Source organism: Photinus pyralis, unplaced genomic scaffold (assembly GCF_008802855.1).
Source record: "Photinus pyralis isolate 1611_PpyrPB1 unplaced genomic scaffold, Ppyr1.3 Ppyr1.4_LG7, whole genome shotgun sequence".
Taxonomy (NCBI): Eukaryota; Metazoa; Arthropoda; class Insecta; order Coleoptera; family Lampyridae; genus Photinus; species Photinus pyralis.
This window is the reverse complement of record NW_022170738.1, coordinates 34388621-34412983: the sequence shown is the minus strand read 5'-3', so window position 1 is coordinate 34412983 and position 24363 is coordinate 34388621. Positions and strand designations below refer to the sequence as shown.

Genomic DNA, 24363 nt, shown 5'->3' with positions numbered 1-24363 from the left:
CATTCCACGATACCAATAAGATTCTAAATCGACAGACCTTTTTCATTCCGTAAAGGTTGGAATCTCTGCAATTCGCTGCTCTTGAAAAATAAAAAAAATTGATTGTTTTGTTAGGACGGCTCGCAAACAATAAGCCTTTGTGTTGATGGGAGATGGTGAAAATACCACTCCGCATTTCTAAGTAATCACTTCTCCACATTTACTCCTGATTCTAAAACAGTTAAATTCTATATCTTTTTAAACTTTCGCTGTAGGGTTATATTTAGATGTTACTAACGTATACGACTGGAAGTTGTGCTCGTTCGCGAACTAAATCAATGATATGTCTATTATATTGGTGAGGGAATTGTAAATTTGTATTGTTTCAGGTAACGTATTCGTGATCGCCGCTATACTTCTAGAGAGAAATTTGCAGAACGTAGCAAATTATCTGATTTTATCGCTAGCCGTTGCTGATTTACTCGTGGCTTGCTTAGTAATGCCCTTGGGTGCTGTATACGAAGTTAGCCAGGAATGGACCTTGGGACCTGAATTATGCGATATGTGGACGTCCAGCGACGTGCTTTGTTGTACGGCGTCAATTTTACATCTCGTCGCTATAGCTTTAGATAGGTAAGCTCGTAAAATGCTAGCTTTTTACGTGTAGTACACTATTTGTCGTTATTTACATATCAATGTGGTAAATCAAGGTAAATCAAGGTTTACGTTAACGAGTGAGATGGTTCAAAACGAGTAACGTAAACTGATTTAACTTACAAATAATCCAAAACAGTTTATTTCATAGGTACTGCTCTTTTTTCAATTAATACCATAAAATTCGAAGTTTTGATTAGAATATTTTGCACATTCAAATAAAAGCATAAGTCGTTACTTGGTTTGTTTGATCTAGCAGTAGATGCGTTTAGATAGCTGTCGGTTGATGTTGGTAAGCTTAAACTCCAGGCTGGTAAAATACGATTTACCAGACTCATGAGTCTGGTAAAGCGGCGATTACTAGATAGTATGAAATAAATAGCCACTACGTCCGTATTTCGACTAGAAAATGTAATTTCACTGATTTCCTCTAAAAATTCGCTCTAAAATATAGAAAATGCACCGAAACATGCACGGTCGAACTGTTTAATATACATAAAGCGTATCACTTAATTACATCAGGTGGTTCAACCGTAAATACCCGGAATACATTTCTAAAATAGGAAACAGACGTTGTGATTATTAAAAAGTACAACTGAAACTGTTTTACAACCATTTCACGTTTAGTAGGAGTGTTTAACGCAGTATGTAAACACCGTATCAACCCACTGTCATATCATGGAACGTTAGCTTTGGCCGCATTAATGTCGATCTGTGATCATATTGCACACACCCCAAAACCTAATAAGTTAAAGGGTCCACGGGTCACTGCACTTTACAGATATTTATATCTGATTATTACACAGCAGGAGGTCCACATAACGGTTATATTTAGTGGCAGATTGCTCTATTATTGTAATCCCCACACGTAAAGGGTATTTTTTTTTCGTTTTCGGGTCAATGCATGGGATGACTAAAATACGCCCTGACACCTTGGCGAGTTTTAATAAATGAAACGCTATTTTTAAAGAAAATCCCGTAAAAGCTAGTAAGTGCAATCCATTTAGATCGTTTATCACTTAAATGCGCGTGGTAAAAGGTTGCTAATGTAGGATGTACAATTCATTGTCTAACTTAATGCGTATACAATGTACTTGTAACACCAAAAGTTTAGGTTACAGCTCCATACAAATTTTTCTAACTGGATTTGGTAGTCATTTGTACAATATGTAGTTTCACCTTGCACATTGAATCTATTGAATATAAGAACCGTAACTTCCAATGTGGTCTCCGTGCTAAAATCGTTAGCCCTGAGAGAGACGAACAGAATTCATACAGATATTAAAATTTGTCATGGCAAACCATTAAAAGGATTGGTAGTTTTCAGTTCAAAGTCTACAATATCATATACAGGGTGTCAATTTTAAAACTGCAGTCGGCCCTATTTTCCAAACTAAAGAAGATATTAAAAATCGCGCAAAACCGTTTCGGGAGTATCGAGGGGGAACCAGAATGACGTTATGAGTGACAACCCCCCACCCCCTCTTAACCCCCCAGACCCCCCTCTTCAAAGCTCTTAAATGGCACCCCCATACTTGTGACACATCGTTGGAAAGCTTCTGAAAAATACTTTCCAGTGGTACCAATAAAGTCAATATTCATTAAGACAATTTAACAAAAATTTAAAATTAACAAAAAAAATTAATATTGACATTGAGGGATTTATGGCAAATAGGCCAAAAACTTCAACCTGAGCCGCTTCATTAAGCAATCTTGGTTGCTTTCTTTTTTTATTGACTTACAGTACAGCTGAACGTGTGGAAATAATATTAATTTAATGCTCTGAAAATCGATCCTATGTTCAAGATTTGGTCGCTAAATTCGAAGAAACGGGATTATCAATAAAAAAAGAGAACAACCAAGATGATAATAAGAATATAATCTTATTCTCTCGGGGTTCTGATATTTCAGAATGTATAGCTTTGAAATGTTACCGCCACGTTGCGCCAATGTTGTTGATTTTTCTTACTGACTCGTTGACACGTAGTTGCTCGTTAGGATATTAACTCGTTGTATAAAACTGACCTTTTTTGCTTTGCATTATATTAAAACATGTTATGTATTTTGTAGTAAAGAAATAATGTGGTTTGGGTAAAATTATGAAAATAAAACCTTGACTGAAACCCACCCACTCATAAATAAGAGTCAAAAATTAAAAAAATAAAAATAAATAAAAAATTGGGAAGCGCGAAATTAAATGTTCCACCACGATCAAAACTGATACGTTACCTGAACTATATCTTTAACCCAATATATGCAAGTAATACATCGTCTCCTATGATGCAAACGTTATAGGCTACAATTGAAACAGTATAAACAATTGCATGTGAAATTCAAAATTTAATACTCAACTAATGTTCTAATGATAAATTGAATTATAATTTACCCCCAAAGTCTTACGCGCATATAAATACGATATAAACGATTGTTCAGAGGAACGCAAACGTATTTCAGTTTATTTAGTATAATTATGAAGAATGCCTTATCTCAAGCAGCTGATGTAACTGTGACATCACAGGAAGATGCAGTCAAACGACTTGCAGTGTACTTAAGCCCCAAGTTCTACGCTAACGTCACACTACAAGAACACGGAAATAAAATCAACCCGGCAACGTTTAAAAAGGCCACCGGAATGGCTATCACCTCCAAAAGCTAACCGGAGCCCGCTTAAATTCGAAATCAATAAGTGGTTCGAGATCAAACAATTAAGTCAGGGCCCCCTTACGATTGTTGTAGGCAACGCTATGATGCGGTAGGAAAGGAACTCAAAATTGAACACTATGCTATCATCTAATAAGATAGGTAATAGGATAATTCGTATTTGGAATAAGTCTCTGAATTTTGATCGGTTATTTTAATAGTCAATCATAAATTGCAAAACAGAACTGGTTGGAGTAACAAAACAAGGTAGCACCGATGTCTCATCTTTGGTGCCATAAAACCCTTCCGTTAGAATCAAGATAAATTTGCCAAAAATTACACCAAAAACATAAACGATTCCAAACAAAGGGTGAACGGTATTTTTGATACACGTGATGCATTGAGGTTAAATTACAATTTCAAAAACAAAGATTGTAAATTATAAAAAATATAAAATGTTGCATACAAAACACAAACAAATTATAAAGACATACAAAAATTACTACTGCACTAAATAACACTAAAATAACAACAAACTTAAACTGCATGCCGCTTTCGTAAAATGAAGATACCGGTACGTAGCAAGCGTTGGTGTTACATTGGTATAATTGTAATGGGTCTGTAATTTCCCCGATCTTAACAATCTCCTTTTTTAAATAATGGCAGTACCACGCTGACCTTAAATGATTCTGAAAAGTTACCTTCACGTATGCAAAGGTTAAGAGAACGCGCAGTTTTTTCCTTCGAATAAATCGGGTGGTCTCTCTTAACAGCTATCTTTCACATTTGCATCGCTCAGCTACGAATCATTAATCATACTTTCTGTTAATCGGATAAGATGGAATAATGGAAAATCAATATTTCGCTGATAAGTTATTTTTTCATTCCAGATACTGGGCTGTTACTAACATAGACTACATACATCATCGAACAGCCAAACGAATTGGAGTAATGATAGCAGTAGTATGGTTTGTGTCCTTTTTGGTTTGCATAGCACCTTTACTTGGATGGAAGGATCCGGGTTGGGCAGGCAGACTCGAAGATAAGAAATGCATTGTTAGTCAAGACATAGGGTACCAAATCTTTGCAACCTCATCCTCGTTTTACCTGCCACTAATGGTAATCCTTATATTGTATTGGAGGATATTTCAAACTGCCAGAAAAAGGATTAGAAGAAGACAGGCCAGTTACGGCGCGACGAGTAGTGGTAATCAAAATCCGGCCGCGGGCGGAATAGCCGGCGGGTTAGCTGTCGCTAGTGGTACGGGTGGTATAGCAGCCGCCGTTGTTACAATCATCGGAAGGCCACTTCCTACCATATCCGAAACAACCACCGCGTTCACGACCGTTTCATCAAACTCAAACAACACAAGTCCAGAAAAAACCTCATTTCCGAACGGGTTGGAACCGGAACCTACCACAACCGACTTTGGTGCTATCAACTATCAGCCGCAGTACTATGCGATCAAAAGGAAAAAGGACTCGGCCGATTCGAAGCGAGAACGAAAGGCTGCCAAAACTTTAGCTATTATAACTGGAGCATTCGTCATCTGCTGGTTGCCATTTTTTATAATGGCCGTGCTGTTGCCTATTTACAAAGACTTTTTTAAAGAGTACATTATATCGTTGTTCTTATGGTTAGGATATTTTAATTCAACGCTTAATCCGATTATATATACGATATTTAGTCCAGAATTTCGGCACGCATTTAAAAAGATCTTATTTGGGCGAAACTATGCGCGTCGAAGGAATAGAAAATTTGGAATAAAAAACCTTCAATGATGTAGGCAAAGTGACGTCTTGTCGACGGAACGTCCAATCGCTACTAGACTGGCTGCCACAGTAGCTGCCGCAGCTGGTGCTAGAACCGTTACATTCGAATGTGATTAGTCCCTCGACGAGATGTCGCTTTGCTTTGAACTGCAAGAAAAAACGGGTACTCTTTTTATTAGTATAACGAAGTGTTTTAAATGCGTGAATGAAGCTGAAACGAAACAGTCATCGAAGTTTAATAACAGGGTATGGTAAACGCACTTTTTGTAGGAATTCTTCGAGCGAATGCGTTTAAGGGGTTTCCCTCATTAGTCTATAAGCTTCTTTTTTAATGATAACGAATCATAATCAAGACGAAGACCAAACATTCAGATATATATCAATTTGAATTGAAAAAAACCAAATTTCTTATACGACTTAGAAGCATATCTGTGACACTTAATTGCAATAATTTCACGTTTTTCAACCATGTCTAGAATACATCACAAACAATTTATAAATGTGAAGTACAATCATGTTGTTGTTAACATCGTTTCTGTTTCATTATACCGACTCATCAACTTCACTTACTCTTGTTTACTTATATAAAAGTGGAATGCGGGCAATATTTTTATAAATAAATAAAACAAAAAGAATTGAATACATACTGCGCTTCCCGATCTTTTGTAAACGTTCATTCAGTGATCACAATGTAAAGGAGCCTTATATTATATTGAATTAGAATTATTTATAAAAAAAATATATTATAGGGTAATAACTTATTTTTGAGCCCTAAATAAGTTATTGTCTTAACAAAATGATAAAATCAAAGTGGACCCTACATGATTGTTGAAGTATACCTAAATATAAAATGTATTAAATAAATATATTAATGTGATTTTTTAAATAAAGTTATAAAAAGTCTCCAATTATTTCGTTTAACTCTTTCCTTTACGTCGTAAAATATGCCTCTTACATGCAACTTGTAATTTTTTATTTGAATTCGAAATTTCTATTCTACAGTGACTTTATGCGAGACAGATGCGAGAATACGAGCTCAAAGCTTCGCCCAGTTGTAATGTAGGCAACACATAATACACGTATGACATAATGGTGCGTTAACTAGCGAAGCGCTTCGCGAGCTTTAAGAAAATGTCTGGTGAACGACTCGTTACACTGCCACCTTCAAAAAAGTTAAATCTGTAGCGCTTTATAAGCGCTACTTGTGAGCGGTAAGTGTACACTTGAGGCGCTTCAACCTGGTGAACTTAGGCAATAACCATATTATGTATAGTCACTGGATTATATTCGATACTCTTACGCCATCTATGTATTTCCTTTGTAAACCCGTTTAGTTTAGATGTAGTTAGTCGAGTGTTACAGGTTTCATGAGTTCTGCGTTAGAGTTCACGCTATGTACGTTCCAGCACTTCCTTTCTTTAATTTTATCTTGCGCATTCCCTGTACTTGTTCAATTCATAGTGGTTACTCGCAATTTTTGCTTGATACACCATGTTACGTGATATCTACCCGAAAAGGTCTCTTGGTTACCATCATATTTCGTTGAAGTGTTCCTCTCTATTTCTGAACTGTTGTGGCTGGCTCCATTGAATACGCTTAGCGGATTTATACTTACAAGTAATAAGTGTGAGGTATGTAAAGATTAGGCCATTATTCTTAATACGTATTTTTTAGAGCTTTGTTTCCTATCTGAAGTTTCTCTCAGTGTTCCCTCATAGTTTTCTCCTAAATTTTGATCATTTTATCTTCTAGATGACACTATCTACCTGCATTACTTTTTGAAGTTACCTAGACGAATTTAGTCATCGGTATCTACGATTTTTACTGACACTTGTCTTATCACGAAGAATTTTCTCGTATTAGTTTATTTACATTTTGAAGTAATTACATTACATTTTTTGTATAAAAATTTAGATATTTGTGAATAGTACAGTAGTTTTCATAAATTTAACGTCACGTTTATGGTTTTATCAAAGAGAACTACTCTTTGATTTTATATTACCGATTTGTACGGATTATTCGTTGTCGACCGTAAATTATTGATTCTTATTGAGTATTAATTACTGTTTTAGTATATGAGTGACCTGATTTACGTCGAACGTTAGACATTACTACCGCAATATTTATTTGCCGCTATTCTCTATCCCTCTTGTATGTGTTGTTATCTGTTACATATAAGGCAGAAAAGCGCCCTTCTGAGCTCAAAAGATCGTTACGACCAGTAATTTTTATTTTCGACTACACTTTGATATAACGTTTGATTACATTCTGGTTCAAATTCAATCGAATTGTAATTACTACATTTGTTTGATAGTCAGTTACTAATTATGGCTCCGTAGTTTTCCGCGGAAGATATTGACAATTTTGAAGACCACAAATTGATCCCTGAAACTTGATTTTAAAATTTTAAATATTGACATTTCAGATCTAGATATTACAGTGTCCTATTTGTAATATTTTGAGATTATTTATTAAAGCGCCCTCGATTGTGACAACAATTATTGTTTATGTTCTGCCCTATCAATTATTATATTTATTTAGCTTATCAAAACCAGAACAAGGATCTCTCTTTCTCTGCCTTGTTCCCCCTTTCGACAAATATTCTCTTTTCTCTTTTGGAATTTACTAAAGACTAAGTGGCGCTATCCGGTGCACTATATTTCTTTTTGCTTCGTTTTGAATAGTGTCCGGGAAACCCATTATTCACCCCGACCCCGTATGAAAGTAGCTACTTCGGCATGAAGTCAACTCCTATATTCGCATTGAATATGGTACTGATTTTGTAGAATTGCAGCAACAAAAGACAAAATACTTAATGTATCAAGTCCCATGGCCCTACTCATTCCACAGATTTTATATCAATTCTAATGGATGGTTTAGAACTAAAGAAAGTATTTCTAAAATTTGTATTGTGTGCAGCATAAGAAAATTTACACATGTACCGCTTAATAGTGAACGTGGAGGAAAGTATGTTTGGCGATAACAAGAAACGTATTGCGGAACGCGAGCGCGGTTGCGACCATCTTTTTGAACCTAAAGGTTTCGTTCCTTTTTGCAAAATACCAACCGCGTGACGGAAACGCAAGATTCCTATTCGTTAAAAAAAGTTTCGTTCAAAAAATAGGTCCAGTTTCAAAGGTTCCAAGGGCGAGATTAGGGAGAATTGGGAGAGCGGTAATTATGAAATTCAATTAACCGGCGCATTTACCCGCAATAAAAGCTAGTTAATAAATTGGGCAAAATTAATATCAATCGGAATTTTATTTCTGTGCATAAGTAATCACGATCTCGAGTATTACTTTCTCGAATTTGAAGCCGGTTTGCTCGGATTCGTAATACGTATGACATTATTACTTTGCATTCATCACGGAATTAGCTGTGCCATACAGAAGCGATCTGTTTCCTTATTTCCAAAGAGAGCGGCATTGCTACCAGAAGACCCCCTAGATTTAGTGTTGTGTAGTACATCGTAAGAGTTAATTAGGTTTATTCCTTAATTAACATTTTGGAAATAAAATCTTTTCATTTGCAATCCACATAAACATTAAACATTAGCTAAGCTACATGGAAATTTCCCACAATCTTAATGCAATTGCACAACTTGCAAAATTCCTATAGAAACGTGATACAACATTTATTAAATCTACAAGCAAGCAATACAAAACAACCAATCTGCATTCTATGCTAATTACAGTAATTACATAATAGAAAATAAAGGATACATTTACCTAAATTTGCGAATCCAACACATACACTCTGCATACCACAATTACTCTGCTACCTAGACAAATACCTCCCTACCTCTCTGTGAAAATCCGACGTGCGCAAGCTCGCCAACTTCGTCCTTGCGCTATTTGAATTGTTAAGTGCGCGGGTAAAATATTACATTGACGTAACTTGTGTTTTTCTCCATAAATTAAACGATCCAAATTTAAAATTTGGGTATTCTAACATCACAGTAGCTACAGTACTATTTGTGTTGCGGCAAATGCCATGTTTCATAAGAGCGGTACAGGCAATGATTAATGGTCGCTCTGTACCGATTTGTAAAAATAATTTTTTTTATTTCTAAAGCGACCACCCGTTACAATGTGTTGTTAAGTAACTTATTTTACCCAAAATTATTCTGAAACCTTCTTTTTCGTGCCTACTTTCTGTCAGAAAATTTTAGTTTCCATGACAGAGGCAGATCAGGCTACATTTCCTGCCGCTTGTCATTTTACTGGCCGCACCTGTCGCTTTACCTGCCGCACCGGCACTTTACCGGCCGCATTTGTGACATTTCCAAATGTCTATAATGACTCCTGTCATCATTGACAAATTGACATTAATCAAAAGTTCTATATAAAAATTGAAATGTTATATTAAAATACGATTTCGGGTAAAATTTAATACAAAACTCGTCAGTAAAATGATATTACCTGACTTGGAAATGAAAGTACTCGCCCCCAAGGGGGCCTCGCACTTCAATATTTCCTCGCCAGTAATGTATCATTTTCCCGACTTTTATGTAAATAACTATTGTAACCTCATTTGAAAGATTTTTCAATTCTGTGTCCAACCCTGTAACATCTTTTACCTCACAACGATACAGAATTGAAAGACCTTTCAAATAAGGTGTCACTTGACTAATGTGTCCCTCTGAAAACTACGAGTAAAGTTTCTTTACTGTTATCATTATCAATTGACTTATTTTAACTGGAATACACAGTATATCACATCTAGTAAGCAGATTGGCCTGTCCTTCATTTTTTCTTGGATTCACCGTCCAGAACACCACAGCAAATTGTTAATGTTCGAGATTATATTTTTATATTTTTCCATAAAAAACAATAACATTTTAAAATGAACATTCCGTACCAACTGTAGCTTATAGAAACTTCGATTCTAAACAAATTCATTTCTCTTCATGTTTTCCCTCAGAACAATAGTTAACGCGATGATTGAAGTCCAATACGAGAAAAATTGTGCCATTTTTCTTCATTTTTTGTTTATGACAATATGTTCCGGGAGTTTCCAGCCAGGGGGACTATGATTTTCGGATTCAGCGGATTTTTAAATTTTTTTTAGGTTTGACTGGACCAATGAGGAAGAAATCCCAAAACTGGGTCTGTTCAAAGCTTCGTGCGTTACTTTATTGACAAGTACAACAAATCCGCCTAGAACACTTCCTTTTTTTTCAACTATAACACACAGAATGAATCCAACGGTTTTACTTATGTCTGTATTTTTTGGATAACTGTGATCTCAAGAGGGCGCTGAACAAGATACACAAAATTAATTAAGTAATTAATTAAAAAGATATCCTTTTGGTCTCCTCTCAATATTATTAATATGTTATCATTTATCAATATTATCAATAACACAGTATATTGCCAATTTAACCTTTACCAGACCATAACCTTTAGATTTAGTCATTTTTTGTTCGTCATTGATAGTCATGTCTGAGTTGACTAACGTCCGAAATATGTCGTTCCAGTTGAAACAGTTAAAAGAATGTATTTTCTCCAAGGAAACGTTAGATGTTGAAGTTTGTACACTCCCAGTTGTAGGTAGTGGTACTCGAAGGTAAATGTTCTATTTTAGGAAAAAATTCTGGAAAAGCTAGCAGAAAGGTTTTATGGATGTTATAATCGGATCAGTGGATCAGCACAAACTATCGATAACTACTTTTTCTATTTAGAAACAGTAAATAAAATTCAAGATGAGCAATACAAAGAAAGATTTGGAACGTTGTTATTAAAATATTTTCTAGCCATTGATCCATCGGCGGCGGCTATGATTATTCTATCAATTGTATTATTTACAAGAGCAATCAAGTTTTTTGGCACCGAAGATCATGCCAAATATTATAAGGCCGTTGCTCGTGGTGAGGTTAGTTATAAACATCTGTAAGTCCTAAAAATAGTTTTTAAGGGTTCTAGATTATAGGCACATTGTGTTTAACCGAAGTTGGCCACGGTAGCGATGTTAAATTACTCCAAACCACAGCAACTTATCTCATTGACAAAAACGAGTTTGTACTTAACACCCCGAGCTTTGAAGCTGGAAAGTGTTGGAGTGAGAATATCGGTAGGTTTGAAAAACTTGGGGCGTGACGAAATTAGCTGATGTTTACTCATCAGGGGTATTGGCTACACACGCTATCGTTTACGCACAGCTATACATGCAAGGTGGGAAATACTGCGGGCTAGTTCCATTTGTCGTACCAATACGTAACTCAAGGACCCTACTACCCTACCCAGGGGTGGCAACGTGTAGTTTAGGAGAGAAACTTGGATTCAATCAAGGAGACCATGGGTACTTCAACTTGGTCTATCTCCAAAAAGCATTTATTTGTTAGACTTTTAGTTTTTCAAAACTACCGCATACCAAAGGAGAGTCTACTAAACAAATTTGCAGATGTGACACGCGAAGGCGGTTTCGTCATCCAAGACCACAGCAGATTATCGACCGCGTTGTTTGAGGTGCTAATCGACTGGAAGAATAGACGTAGTTTGCACAAACTTAATGTTACTTCGATACACACTTACCATCGCTTCAAGGATCGCATCGTCCCCTGTTCCAAATTTGCAAAATGTGAGACTTTTTTTAAACCAGATAAAGAGACATGAACCATAATTTGTAGCACATTCGATTAATGCCCTACATTTCTGTATATTACGTTGCAATCATTTTCACCAGACACCTTTGTGAAATACAGAACGCCCTTCTCTTCCCCTCCGATGACACATCGGCTAATCGAAACCGTTTAGGTGTAGAAATTCATCTGATATCATCGTCAGCTAAATGCCTTTTTACGAATTTGGTTCGGGACGGTACAAGTTACTGCTTAGAAGCGTGTGGAACACTGGCTTACCTTGCAAGTAGGTCAATAAACCACGTCGATTTTTTCATATTGCCCTTCAGTTTCAGGTGTTCCGAGCTTGAAGTACATTTCCGAGTCTGCCTGTACGGCCGAAGGAACGAAAGAGATTTTAGTGCAGCAAGTAAGCAATATCCTCATCAAAACCTGGAGAATGGCTCTAGAAAAGCGAGAAATAATGTTTCCAATGAATTCGATTAATTTCTTGAACCATGCGACTGAAATATTAAACTCTACGTTTAAATCTCAATCAAGTGCGGTACATCTGGATCTAGAATGTGGGTAAGTATTCGAAAGTACGTCTGAAGTTTAGAATATAATCTTGTAGCTACTTTGGGCCACTATAAGTGGTTAGTATGTTACTTACTGAAAAGTTCTTACGAAAAGCTCCACAAATGTTTTAACGAGGAAGGCAAGGAATTATTTTGGGCGATGCATGACAACCAAATTTATTTCGCCAAGGAATTAACTTATGCATACATTGAGGTATGATAACAATGTGATAGTTTACTGCGATAACTTTATGATTTTAGCATTATGTTATTCAAAAAGTTAGCTTTTACATTTCAAAGATGCCACACAGTTCAGTTAAGTCAATACTGGACAAGTTATTGTCACTTTACGCCCTTTGGAGCTTACACAACTACGTCACCTTCTTCTATCAGGGCGGATATGCTGCTGGATCAGAATTTGGCCAGTTTTTAGAAGATGCCATTTTGTCGCTTTGTCAGGATTTAGCAAGTGATGCTGCGTTGTTGACAAATGCAATTGCGTTACCTGACTTCGTATTTTCTTCTGTCCTTGGACAAAACACTCAAGACGTAAGTCTAAATACGGGTCCTTCTTACAACTGATTACTTATGACGCAGGTTTATAAACTTTTGGAAAATATTACCCCAAATTGGACCGATGCCGATGACGCAAATAAAAAATTGAATTCAAAGTTATAGCGTTAACTTCATTCTTTAGCGTTGTGTAACGACAAAAGTCAAGAAATAAACAAACTCTTCTGTTACGTCTGCAACGAGTTGTATTTATTTATTTATTTATTTATTTAACCAGAAACCATACAGAATAAAAATTCCAATTACATGGCACTGGGGCTCTGAACAAATATTAGGACTTAAGATCTAATTTTATTTATTATTGAATTTATTTGATATTAAATAAATTAAATAAACAGAAACAATCTGTGAAGTGAGTTTCAAATTCGTTGTCCTCGTTTATTTCACGATATATTCTTGTGTAAACTACGTCTTGCAGAGATTTGGCTTCGGTATACCTACAGCAATGATGGGCCATCCTGTATAATGTAAATTTTATTTTTTTTTAAGTTAAATGTGGTCGCTAATTTTAGATTGCACATAGAAATGATCATATTATTCGAATTCGAGGTGTATGTTATTTTTTATCAGAATTATAAGATGTTAATTTTGTTTAACTAATCCTTGTATTTTGTTTATTTTATTGTAAAGTTAAATTACATTTTAAAGATAAAGGGCATCTGGAATTATTTGCATTGCATTATTCTAAAAGTTTGTCTCCGGTCTTAGCTATAAGAAGTACTAATTAAGTTCAAGATAAGCAGACGTTTTGGCACGGAAAGAAAACACAAGTGTCAGTAAGAGAGTTTATCGTTTGACAAGGAGGAGAAGCGAAAGTGATAGAATGGAAAAATGGTTTATAAAGACGGGGAATTTTGGTCAAGCTGTTCGTTTGGTGGGCGCATTCTCGAGTATGACAGTGAACCGTAATTAAGTTTGTTTTTAAAAGACAGTCAGCCTTGTTGATAAGTAAAGATTGTTATAGAAGAAAGTTTGAAAGTTGTTCATCAGTTCGCCATGATGAAAGTGAATAGTTTGTGTCGAATTTCAGTGATGAATCACGTATCTTGCAGTAATCATAAAAATCGCTATCCCGTCAAAAATTATATCCAAGTCGTTGTCGCTTAAATCAAGCAAAAGTAAAGAAGGGAAGTTTTCGAAACAATATCACCTGGTGTTTTCTGTTAAGTGCGTCATTTGAGGTGAATCGCAATTGACCGGATGTAAGGATTTGCAACACCTTAGGGTCATTAAGACGTGTTTTAATTAATTTGTTAAATCGGTCGCTTGCTGCGTGGTATTTGTGCTCTGGCTTTCAGTACCTATTCATATTTCAGCTTCATTGATTGCTTTTATCGAGTAAATTTTGTTTAATCTGTATTGATGAGATGATTAGCTTGTTTTATCGAACCCAAGTTACGACGAGATAAAAGTGTTACACGTATTTGTTCCCAGGATTGTGAGGTATTGAATAATTCTTTGTAATTGTGAGTTCGTCAAAGTTACTTTCTCAAATTAATAAAATTAAGGCCTTATCGAGATTGTTTACAGTCGGGAATGCCGGACGTGCCTTGGAAAATGTTATAATTAAAATTTTCGTATGAAAGGACTTGTTCTAACTAAAGTTGGGGTTATATAATCCTTATAAAGTGTTTTCTCTTATGTACGTACCTTTGTAAAACGGTGCAGGAGCTTTGAAAAGAAGTATTTGTTGTAAAATGCAAGGTTCGTGGTCGTGGTACTGAGACAAGGAAATAAAAAATATGCAAAAAAACCGACGCCAGTGGTTTGTAGTTACTGTGATTTGTGTATTTAGTGAAAACCGTAACCGCCAACGCCTTATGCAAAAAAAACACTAACATTTTAAGCGCCAAATTCAAACTGGCTGCAGTCCTTTACGATCACCCCCCGGTAGCGATGGCTTTTCCTAATAGATCTCGAGTGCCACCTTCCACTACGTAAAATGTACCTGTCTTCTTAATTGTTCCAATCCCTATACTAAATTCGAAAGATACTATGACGTGAAGTGGTTTCTTACTCGCGTAATCCATCGATAACTTTGCTGGTTTCTGGACTTGATTCCATACCTTGGATTCCTTCAATTTGTTCTAAGGCTTTTGTGTTATGATGTTGCATTTACTCCCCGAATCTATTAGGATCTCTACCGAAATTTCACCAATTACGAAAGAAATCACACTGTCATCATCCAAGTGGAAAAATATAGTCAACTAGGTTTCTTGTGTTTAGGCTCTTTGTTCATCGGTTTAGTGTCTTTCTCTTCAAACCTGCCCCTTTTCATTATTCTTCTGGATTCACAGAACTTTTTGAAATGACCTGTGAAACCGCATTTACGACATTCTTTGTTTTTGGAAAACCGATCTGCGAAGTGAGTTTCAAATTGTTTTGTATTATGCGTTCACTTTGCTTCCGTTGTTTTGGTAACTGTAAAGAGGTGCAAGCAGGTCTGTGGGAAATCTCATGTCCACAAACTTGCGGAACCACAGTAACTACCAATTTCTACAAGTGACGTAGGCATCTTTCACGGCAGTATCATTTGATACTTTTTCTTCTAGGAAAAAATTGCTATGGAAAATACATATGACCTTTCACACTCTTTTTGGGGCGAATTAACTACTCCATCTTAAAAACGTCACATGCGGATAATAGTGCTTATCAGTGTTGCCCTATGCACTATATTATCTCTAAGAGAAACATTACACCACATTTTGCTTACGGTTATTGATTGTGTGGTTCAAATTTCATAAAAATAATGGGTACCTTGCAAGTCTTTCCAAAATCACCTTTAGAGAATTACCGGAAGAGGGCATCCTTCGACTGGAAGAAACTGAAAACGATTTTGTATTCCGCCGAGTCGATTAACTTTCAGGTAATATGCTCTGGTATCTTCTGAAATAATATGGCATTCTTCTCAAACAGATTAAATACTACGATGAACTTAGAAAACATCCCACGTTACTTAAGAATTCCCCGTTAACGCCTTCTCTAGAAAATCAAAAGAGGATTTCTACAAACGAAATGTTCGACTTGATTGACATAAGGGAACATTGGAATTGTGAAAATGCGCCACTACAAACAGACATTAAAATAGTTGCCAATAATGCCGCCAGTTTAAAGTCCGGTTTCGATTTTAATCTATTTTCGGCAGCTATATCCAGAATGGGTACGGAGCGCCATCAAAAATTTGCGGAAAGGAATTCAAGGGGTGAGGTAGGTGGATATGCTTTTTTGTCGTCTATTTTTATTATCACCTCAGATCATAGGGTCACTTGCTCTAACTGAAATTGGGCATGGATCTAACGCTAATTACATTCAAACCAGAGCGGTATACGACAAACGGGCAAGAGAGTTCGTTTTAACTACACCAAACTTTTTAGCCGCGAAGTGTTGGATGGCAAATGTGGGTAAGTGCTTATACACAATTCAGTTGCAAGTGCTGTTGTATACAACGCTGTGTCAATAACAGTAGTTTTTATATAGACCACCCTGTATATTAGTCCATCATATGATAGCTTATTAAGTTCTCTACAAAGGTTCTTAGTGCATCATACCCAAAATACTTCAAATAACCATTACGATCTAGTTATCACGCTCTTTCTGGTGACTATTCGTATACGGGCAAGTTTAGAACAAAAATATAAGCTGCAATTGAGCAGTATTTGAAAGATGTCGGTTCGCCGCCATCTCCAGGTCACGACAACGTCATGGCACTTGCCGAGGAGTACTTAGTGCAGTTGTCTCGCAAGACACTTGATGGGTTCCGACTACGGTACAAATTTGTTTTCCTCGATGATTTGTTCGTTAAATGTACCCATAGGGGTGTCTAACTGAATGCACCTTCAGGGTGTGAATAGAGAATGTGAGTTGGTATCAGTGGGATTGAAGAAATGTCCCTTTTTGCTTTTGTCGTTAGAATGGCCGGTACTAATTCTGCGAAAGATGTTGAAATCTTATGAAATTCCAGAGGCATCTAGGTAAAATTATAGAAATTATTTATCTAAACGTATTAACGTGAATTGAGTTGCTGCTAACCTTAATCTAGGTAAACATATTTTTCATACTTCCGCTGTTTACAATATTTTTCATTACTTATAGGTTAGTTATATCATATGTTCCCAGTAAATTCGAAGTTGATTGATATATCATCTATTCTCTATTATATTTATATGGGAACCCAATTATTGGGGTAAGCAAGGCTAATCGTATCAGCATTATGTTTGATTTCCCCATATTAGTTCCGTTCCCGTATATCTTATTTGCACCAAAACAGTATCGTTAACATGAGTTTTCGACAAACTAGTAGCTTGATCTAGTGAGATACCGTTGGGTTGGACAGGCGTGGTGCATCCCCATCCGTCGCCCGGGATCGTAGTGTTACCTGCTTCGAGTTGCCGAACTTCGAGTCTCCCGTTTAAAAAAACATAAATGTGGTGTAACATTATTTATGTAAAACGTGCCTTTGTTGTTAATGACCGTATTGCTATTCTTTATGTAACATGTGTCTTGGTTGTTAATGACTTTATATGCGTTGGTCATTCAACATTAATTTAAGCCTACATTTTTTGTGTATCTTTATGCCCTTGTATTGTTGCATGTATTTATTGTAGCTGGTATTCCGCTTATGAACCTATTGTCCATATTTATTAATTGTTCAAGATTTTTTGTTGTTTTTATCGATTATATTCCAAAGCTAATTCCCGTTACTCTGTTGGTTCTGTTACAGAAACAGCTGTTCTGATTATTGTTTTGCACTTTAGTGTGATAATATTGATACTTCTAAGATACAGAATTGGTTACTTTAATAATTTGTTATTGGAATTAAGTGATTATGAGGTAGAAGTTATAAAATTGTACCTACGAATTAAAAACGGACTTAAATGATTATATATTATGTTAGCTATCGCTGATTATTCTGACAAGAAGTCAGAACTCCCTAGTGCCGGAACTTTGCAAACTCATATGGTCCTTCATTGTTGTTTTATTTTTTGTTTCATTTTGGTAAGATTTTGTGCCTGTCTGGAACCCAGGGTGGATTGTTTCAGTGGGAGACCTACTCTACCCTGACCAACCGGTCAATCTATTCCCTAAAGAATCGCTGCAGACGTATCTCCAGACCAGTACCAGTACGCAGGGGCACCTTCTGCGTGCTTTCATCCACACCTATGCAATTTTTTCCTTCTTGGGTTGGGCTATATCACGTCTACCCACTCTGACCCTTAGATCTATGGTGCGTGTCCCAGTGTCTTACTCCGAAAGAGGCGGTTTCTTACAACATCTGATGATCCTCTCCTGCTACAACTCCCTGATCTACTGAGATGCTCAGCTTCATTCCAGGTCTTGTGATCTCTGCCCGGATGTAAATGCACAAGAAAACATCGCCGATTAGGACTAATCTGGAAATGAGTCCGGAAATGGCGTTGCGCAGCTGCAAAACTACAGTTTTGATAAAATGCTTTTACTGCGAACGACCGTTCTTGCTTGGATCACTTCTGTATGGCTACCGAAACGCTTGAAAGTAAGGATCGCAACGGCAATGTTGCCAACTCGCCCGGCGCAAACTTTGTTTCTTACAGTTACCCAGGTTTGACTGCAGCACTCTGTATATGGGCATCCTATGTTATTCCCCAAAGTGTTATATTTTCGTCACCTAATAAAATAATGTAACAAATACATATTTTATACATTTGTCAAAAACTTATGCCTTTATAGCAGAATAATGAAAAAGTAATTCTTCTGGACTAACGGTTTGAGTTGTCAAAAAATTGGTAATAAACAAAGATATAGACAATTTTGTGCTGGACCTTTTTTGTTTGAAACATTTTTCCATAACCCTTACCATTTTCGCTAAAACGCCCACACACGGAATGGTGCTGGATTAATGGAGACCATTTTGAATGACGTCATACTGGAATACGTGGGGGGTAGGGAATGTCCCCCCAAGTTTTTTTTTGCTTCCTATTAATACTACCAAGTAAGTAACTTACAAAAAATTTTCTTTATACGCATACTTGCACACAGAAGTAAAAGTTATACGTACAATGAATTCCGGAATACCAATACCATGGTAGGCAAAAAAATACAATGAAATGAGCACAAATCTATTGTGTAGTCTGAAATTATCGATCCAACTTCACGAACGTTTCGTCTTTGTCTGTTACGAAAACCACCAATTTTTGAGTTGTGCTTGAACGGTTCCTGGATTAATACATCTATTTTAAGTTCTTGTGGAATTGTTTTTAGTCAACTTCTTGCAGCTATTGCTGCACTTTGTTCGGATTTACAATATTTAAATGCTTGCCCTTTTGTAGCGCAGTTCCCACAAACTTCTTCTTGTTCCCTACAATACTTTAGCGAGTGTCCGTAGCTTTGACATTTAAAACACCTACCTACCACTACATTTTGAATTTTGCAACGGTCCCAATTCATGTAAATTCTCCAAAATTCTCACTTTCCTGTTTCTGAGCTCCGTTTTAAAATTTAATTTTGATATCCCTTTCTTCATTACCTTCTATTAAATTGNCGTTTTACAAAATTTAATTTTCGATCTCTCTTTTGTTCATTAACTTTCTGTTAAAATGTTTTGCCTGACTACGCTCACCTTTGTAATCACACTTTGCCTATTTTTTGCTCGCCGCTTGCAGATATGAACACGAACCAATAATGTGTGTCTGTACTCTACAGGTCATGTAGCTACACATATCCTTTTATATGCTCAGCTCGTAACTCCCGACCAAGTAAACCATGGGCTGCACACGTTTGTAGTTCCAATCAGAAGCCCGCGCACACTGCTACCGTATCCAGGTGTAAGCATAACAGATTTGGGCGAAAAAATAGGTTTGAAAGCTTTAGACAATGGGTAAATTTATTTTTAATAAAAAAAAATAGGTTACCTACATCTTCTTTTGCAGGTTTATCATATTTAACGACTACCGCATACCTAAAGACAACCTTCTTAACAAACTAGCCGATGTTAGCGATGATGGCATGTATATTAATCGCATATCGGATCCTACGACTCGATTTGGATTTCTATTGAGCACATTATCAAGTGGGCGCATAAAGACCTTTGGTTTGGCCGTAACACTCGTAAGGCACGCAACCGCTATCGCAATACGATATACAGCAATATCAAGCAAAAAGCAAGCCCCCTTGCTCGAAAATCCAGCGCATGTATACCCATACGCAAAATCATACGAATAACTTAACGACGTTGTTACAGCAAGTTCGATTAATTCCCTGTTTAGCCATTGCATACATGGGGCATATTATCCACAATGAATTGGAAACGATACAAAAGCGTCTGTTGAGATCGGATCAAACATCAGTACAATTAGGAACAGAACTTCACGCCGTCACATCCGCTGCCAAACCTGTATACACGTCGCTCGTCAGGGATTGTATACGTAAATGCTTGGAGGTTTCTGCTGATAATGCATATCTGACAGGTGAGATCACGTTTTTGAATTTCAATTTGTACAACCGGCTTTATGGCTCAATGATAGAGCGTTGGGCTATAAATCCGGAGGTCGGGTGTTCGAGCCTGGGTTGAGGTGAATTTTTCATCTGTGGTAGAGATGGGAATTACCTTAGACCAATTTCGAACATTCCGCCGGCTACTCCGAATTAGGTTTTCCTGCAGTTTTCCTAATTTGTAAGGTAAATACCGGAGTAGTATAGAACAACTTAAGACCTTCTGCAGAGGCACCTCTAAAAAGCATTATGCGGGTCACTCTGTAATTGGGCGCAAGCCTGTTGAGGGCCCAGACCAAGAGAGGGATAATTAAATAAATAAATAAACTTCCCAATTTAGTTTCCGGTTTGGAAGACATCCTACTGACATCCGATCCCAGTTACACTTACGAAGGTGACAATAACGTACTAATCCAGCAGACGACGAAATGGCTGTTGAAGTTATGGCCCGCTGCAGTGCAAGGGAAGACGATTCAGTTTGCACTGCAATCCGCTAATTTTTTATCAAATGCTGATCAAATCTTGAAACAAAAGTTTGCAATCAACTGCCTCGTGAATTTTATCGACATTCAAAGTAATTAGGTACTCCTTTCTCTCTGCTACATTCACTATGCTCCTCTTATTTCAGATATTATAGAGTATTACAGGTGGCTAACTTGTTATCTTTTAAAGCTGACTTACGACAGGCAGGAATCGTTACGGGAGCAAGAAACCAGTATCTTTGTTGTCAACAGCAGTAGCCAAGTGTACTTCTCCAAATCATTAGCAACGGTCTACTTTTTGGTATGAACCCAAAGCAAGTACATTTACTGTGATAGTTATTTCAGCATTATGTCCTACAAACTGCCAACGAAGTTATTTCAGCTGTAACCGATTATGCTTCGAAGGAAGTGTTACTGAAATTGTTATCCTTGTTCGGAGTTTGGAATCTACAGAAATACGCTCAATATTTTTACCAAGGCAACTACACCAGTGGCCCTAACTTTGCACACTATCTCGAGGATGGCATCTTAACACTCTGCAGAAGCCTAACGGACGATGCTATCTCGCTAATCGACGCTATTCTACCTGATGACATCCTGTTAAATTCGGTCCTGGGACATTCTGACGGTAAGGTGAGGATTATCCCGCAAAGTATTAGAGGTAAATAAAGTTTAATCTCGTAGGCCCATGAGCGATTGGAATCTGTATTATCTCAGACCTACGGAGCGTACGCGAAATTTCCGTGGAAAGAAGACATACGTGAATCGGCAAAATGTGTTTCAAAGCTTTAAATGGCGTATTTAGAATCATTTTGAGATGTATCCCTAAATGCGAATGTTGGCAACTAATCACCAGGAATCATGGGATTCTTGATCCTGCTTTTAAAGAATACATAATAACTACTTTTGAAAGAGTTTGATATTTGAACATGCAACAAATTTTAGCCCGATTTCTGCCACAGTACATTTTATATCCGCGTGAGGACACCTGCTAGCATCGTTAATACCTATATGCTAGAATAATTTCTGTCAGTGAGCATTTCTACTTTTCAGTGTATTATCGCCAGGAGTGGGACCACTCAAAATAATAATAATTGCTTAAGCCCTGTAACTTGGTAGAATTTTGGTGGGTTGGGTGATATTAAAAATAGAAACGAATTGAATACTCTAAGGTCTTGTTGTGATTACTGGATTAATTCGATTAATAAGGTTACAACAGGTCTAAATAGTGTTTCCCAATACTCTTGCTTTGACCAGAAGTGGTCCTAAATTCTGAAATTTAAATTTGCAATCCCCATATTTTTACATTTTTGGATTCTACAAAGGCAAATGAACACCCTATAGGTGGTTTTCTGTAATTCAAAAGAGGTTGGTCAAAAAAATAATAGAAATCTTATTTTTTCTTGATCTAGGATATGGATAATTGGCTCTTTGTATCTCTCTTTGTATACGTCCAAAATCTATTACAATTACATCTTCACTTTTGAGATTTTCCATGATCTTTTAATCGTTAACAAGTCTCTGCAGAATACAAGTTTTTTGGAGATGTTCAAAGTCCCATGGGGTTCAATTATAACCTCAAACTTACCAAATCGATGAGTATTTAAGAGGGGACCAACTGCTTGATAATGACATTGAATAAGTATCTAATATTACTTATTATACACGACACGACACGACAATCTGTTCATGAGGTATAAGGGATTATATCCAATCACGATAGGCAATCGAAGAGGAGGACTATGGATGGTAGAAATTAATTCCTTGCGTAATAGTACTATTCTTTCAGCTCTAAGGAATATTGCTATACCACAAAGTACAAGGTGTAACGTATAGGAAATCGTAAATAGTTTTTTAAGCTCATTGCACAATGGGTAGGTTAAGGTGTTGTGGACACACTGTATATACTTTAAGTACTCCTAGAATATTACGCGTCATCTGATAAAGACCTATGGACTTCTGGCAAATAAATCATAGTTAAGGTGGCGTTTCGTGCTTTAATAATAACCCGTATTGCGGAAGCAGAGAGCTATATAGTTTGAGTGCAGACGGTATAAGTGGAAAATAATTCATTGCCCGATCACTTCCATACAATAAAAGGTACTCATATGTGGAAGATTCAAGAAATTGCAAAAGTATTTCCTCGGGAAATCCAATTCCTCGTTTCTATATTGTCCAGTTTGGGGTGGCATATTTTCCAGAAGTATCGCACCGTTTTGTACCATGGCGTTTTGAGTAACGATGTAAACAATTTTATAGGAAGGGTTCAGAAGTTGTATCATTCTTTTCGAATTTAGAAGGATGCTAAGGTAGGGTTATAAATTGTATATAAAACTACGGTCCGATTTTAAGAATCCTATCATGAAAAAATTCTTTAAATTCGAGTAAACAAGATATTTGTGGAAGCTACAAAATCCAGGACGAGAATGATAAAGGGGTGAAGTTAGTCAACAGTATAAATAACCAAACCAGCGATGCTAATGAAGACCAATGCCGACCCACAAACCCGCCACACGCAAGGAGAAATCCCGGAATTAACCAATATGGTTGCGATGCTTTTAATAGTCCCAGAGATCAATCAGGATCAGAGAAGAAAATTGATAAAAATTTACAAGAAGAACAATAAGAGACTAGAACAGAAATGATAGAAATGGTTGAAGAAGTGCGACAGGCATTGAGATCCAATCAAATCAAATGGGAAAAAAAATCCAAGGCAACCAAGAAGAACTAAAAGAAGAAGCCCGAGAAGAATTTAAACCAGTAGAATTAGTATCTAAAGTATCTAAATTCTGACTTAAATTCTTTGTATTCGACCTTTTCTGCACATTCCTTGCAACTCTAAAAAATCTACTGCCATACTGTTTTGTCGTCCTCATCATCGTGAAATGTTACTTTCTAAAATTAATATTAATATTCATAATCAAACAATTATTTTCAAAGACGTTGTCAAAAACCTTGGACTATATATTGACTACAAATAGTACTAGCGGTATACCAAAAGATACTGCATTTTCTTATACCAAGGTGCCACTTGGTACAGGTGTTCCTTAGAGCCATTTAGACGATTTGGCCCGAAGAACACTTGACATTTTCCGTGCGGGTAGATTTTATAGGGGATGGGGGTGATTTATTGTAACATTTTTTTAAAAACTAAATATGGCCTAGAGACGAGATCTGGGTGTCGATTTCGTATGATTTTAACCCGAGGAATCCAATGGTAGCCCCAGAAATGTAATCCGGATACCGGAAGTCCGTGAAAAACCGCCATTTTTAGAAAATGACAGACTTGATCGAATTATATTTCTAAGGCACACCGGGTCGTGTAAGGTGTCTAGACTTATGTTTTTGAGGTCAGGGAATTCATTTATGATAATAAAAATAACCTACTGGCATCGGAACTGCATGACAGGCTTCCCTACTGCACTTTTTGAGGCGTCGCACGCGGTGAAACCCAAGATATTCCAAAGTTTTAATACCTATATAAATTTGTAATATTTTATTTAATAAAAATACACATTGACAAAACATAAAATATATTAAAACATGGGGTAAAAAATGTATAAGCCTATGAAGGATCACCAAGTACATCGCTGACCTCATCTGAGATTGCGTTATCACCACTGAAAATGTATTTCACATACCGGGTGAATATTTTAAA

General features: G+C 36.7%; 3 protein-coding genes across 12 annotated transcripts; all 3 read left to right on the top strand.

Moving 5' to 3' along the window:
* The first annotated feature begins 363 nt into the window (after positions 1-363).
* On the top strand, positions 364-5949 carry LOC116177451 (5-hydroxytryptamine receptor-like). The gene is made up of 2 exons (XM_031496434.1): positions 364-612; positions 4164-5949. The coding sequence occupies exons 1-2, from the start codon at positions 479-481 to the stop codon at positions 5053-5055; spliced, it is 1026 nt and encodes a 341-aa protein (XP_031352294.1). The 5' UTR covers positions 364-478; the 3' UTR covers positions 5056-5949.
* A 4506-nt stretch (positions 5950-10455) lies between these two features.
* On the top strand, positions 10456-12935 carry LOC116176421 (peroxisomal acyl-coenzyme A oxidase 3-like). 9 transcript variants are annotated; one of them, XM_031494972.1, is made up of 10 exons: positions 10456-10576; positions 10633-10920; positions 10971-11118; positions 11172-11346; positions 11390-11625; positions 11675-11912; positions 11956-12189; positions 12240-12397; positions 12445-12732; positions 12781-12935. In XM_031494972.1, the coding sequence occupies exons 1-6, from the start codon at positions 10487-10489 to the stop codon at positions 11740-11742; spliced, it is 1005 nt and encodes a 334-aa protein (XP_031350832.1). In that variant the 5' UTR covers positions 10456-10486; the 3' UTR covers positions 11743-11912; positions 11956-12189; positions 12240-12397; positions 12445-12732; positions 12781-12935. The 9 variants fall into 9 exon arrangements, with proteins under 9 accessions (XP_031350832.1, XP_031350833.1, XP_031350831.1 ...); XM_031494973.1 differs by having other exon boundaries at positions 11956-12193; XM_031494971.1 differs by having other exon boundaries at positions 10457-10576; positions 10633-10915.
* A 2503-nt stretch (positions 12936-15438) lies between these two features.
* On the top strand, positions 15439-21619 carry LOC116176420 (peroxisomal acyl-coenzyme A oxidase 3-like). Of its 2 annotated transcripts, none has more exons than XM_031494962.1 (10): positions 15439-15622; positions 15673-15963; positions 16010-16157; positions 19435-19609; positions 19662-19923; positions 19973-20198; positions 20564-20797; positions 20852-21006; positions 21051-21338; positions 21390-21619. In XM_031494962.1, exons 1-10 carry the CDS (start codon positions 15506-15508, stop codon positions 21495-21497), a joined length of 2004 nt encoding a protein of 667 aa, XP_031350822.1. In that variant the 5' UTR covers positions 15439-15505; the 3' UTR covers positions 21498-21619. The 2 variants fall into 2 exon arrangements, with proteins under 2 accessions (XP_031350822.1, XP_031350823.1); XM_031494963.1 differs by having other exon boundaries at positions 21051-21333; positions 21390-21531.
* Positions 21620-24363: the final 2744 nt, after the last annotated feature.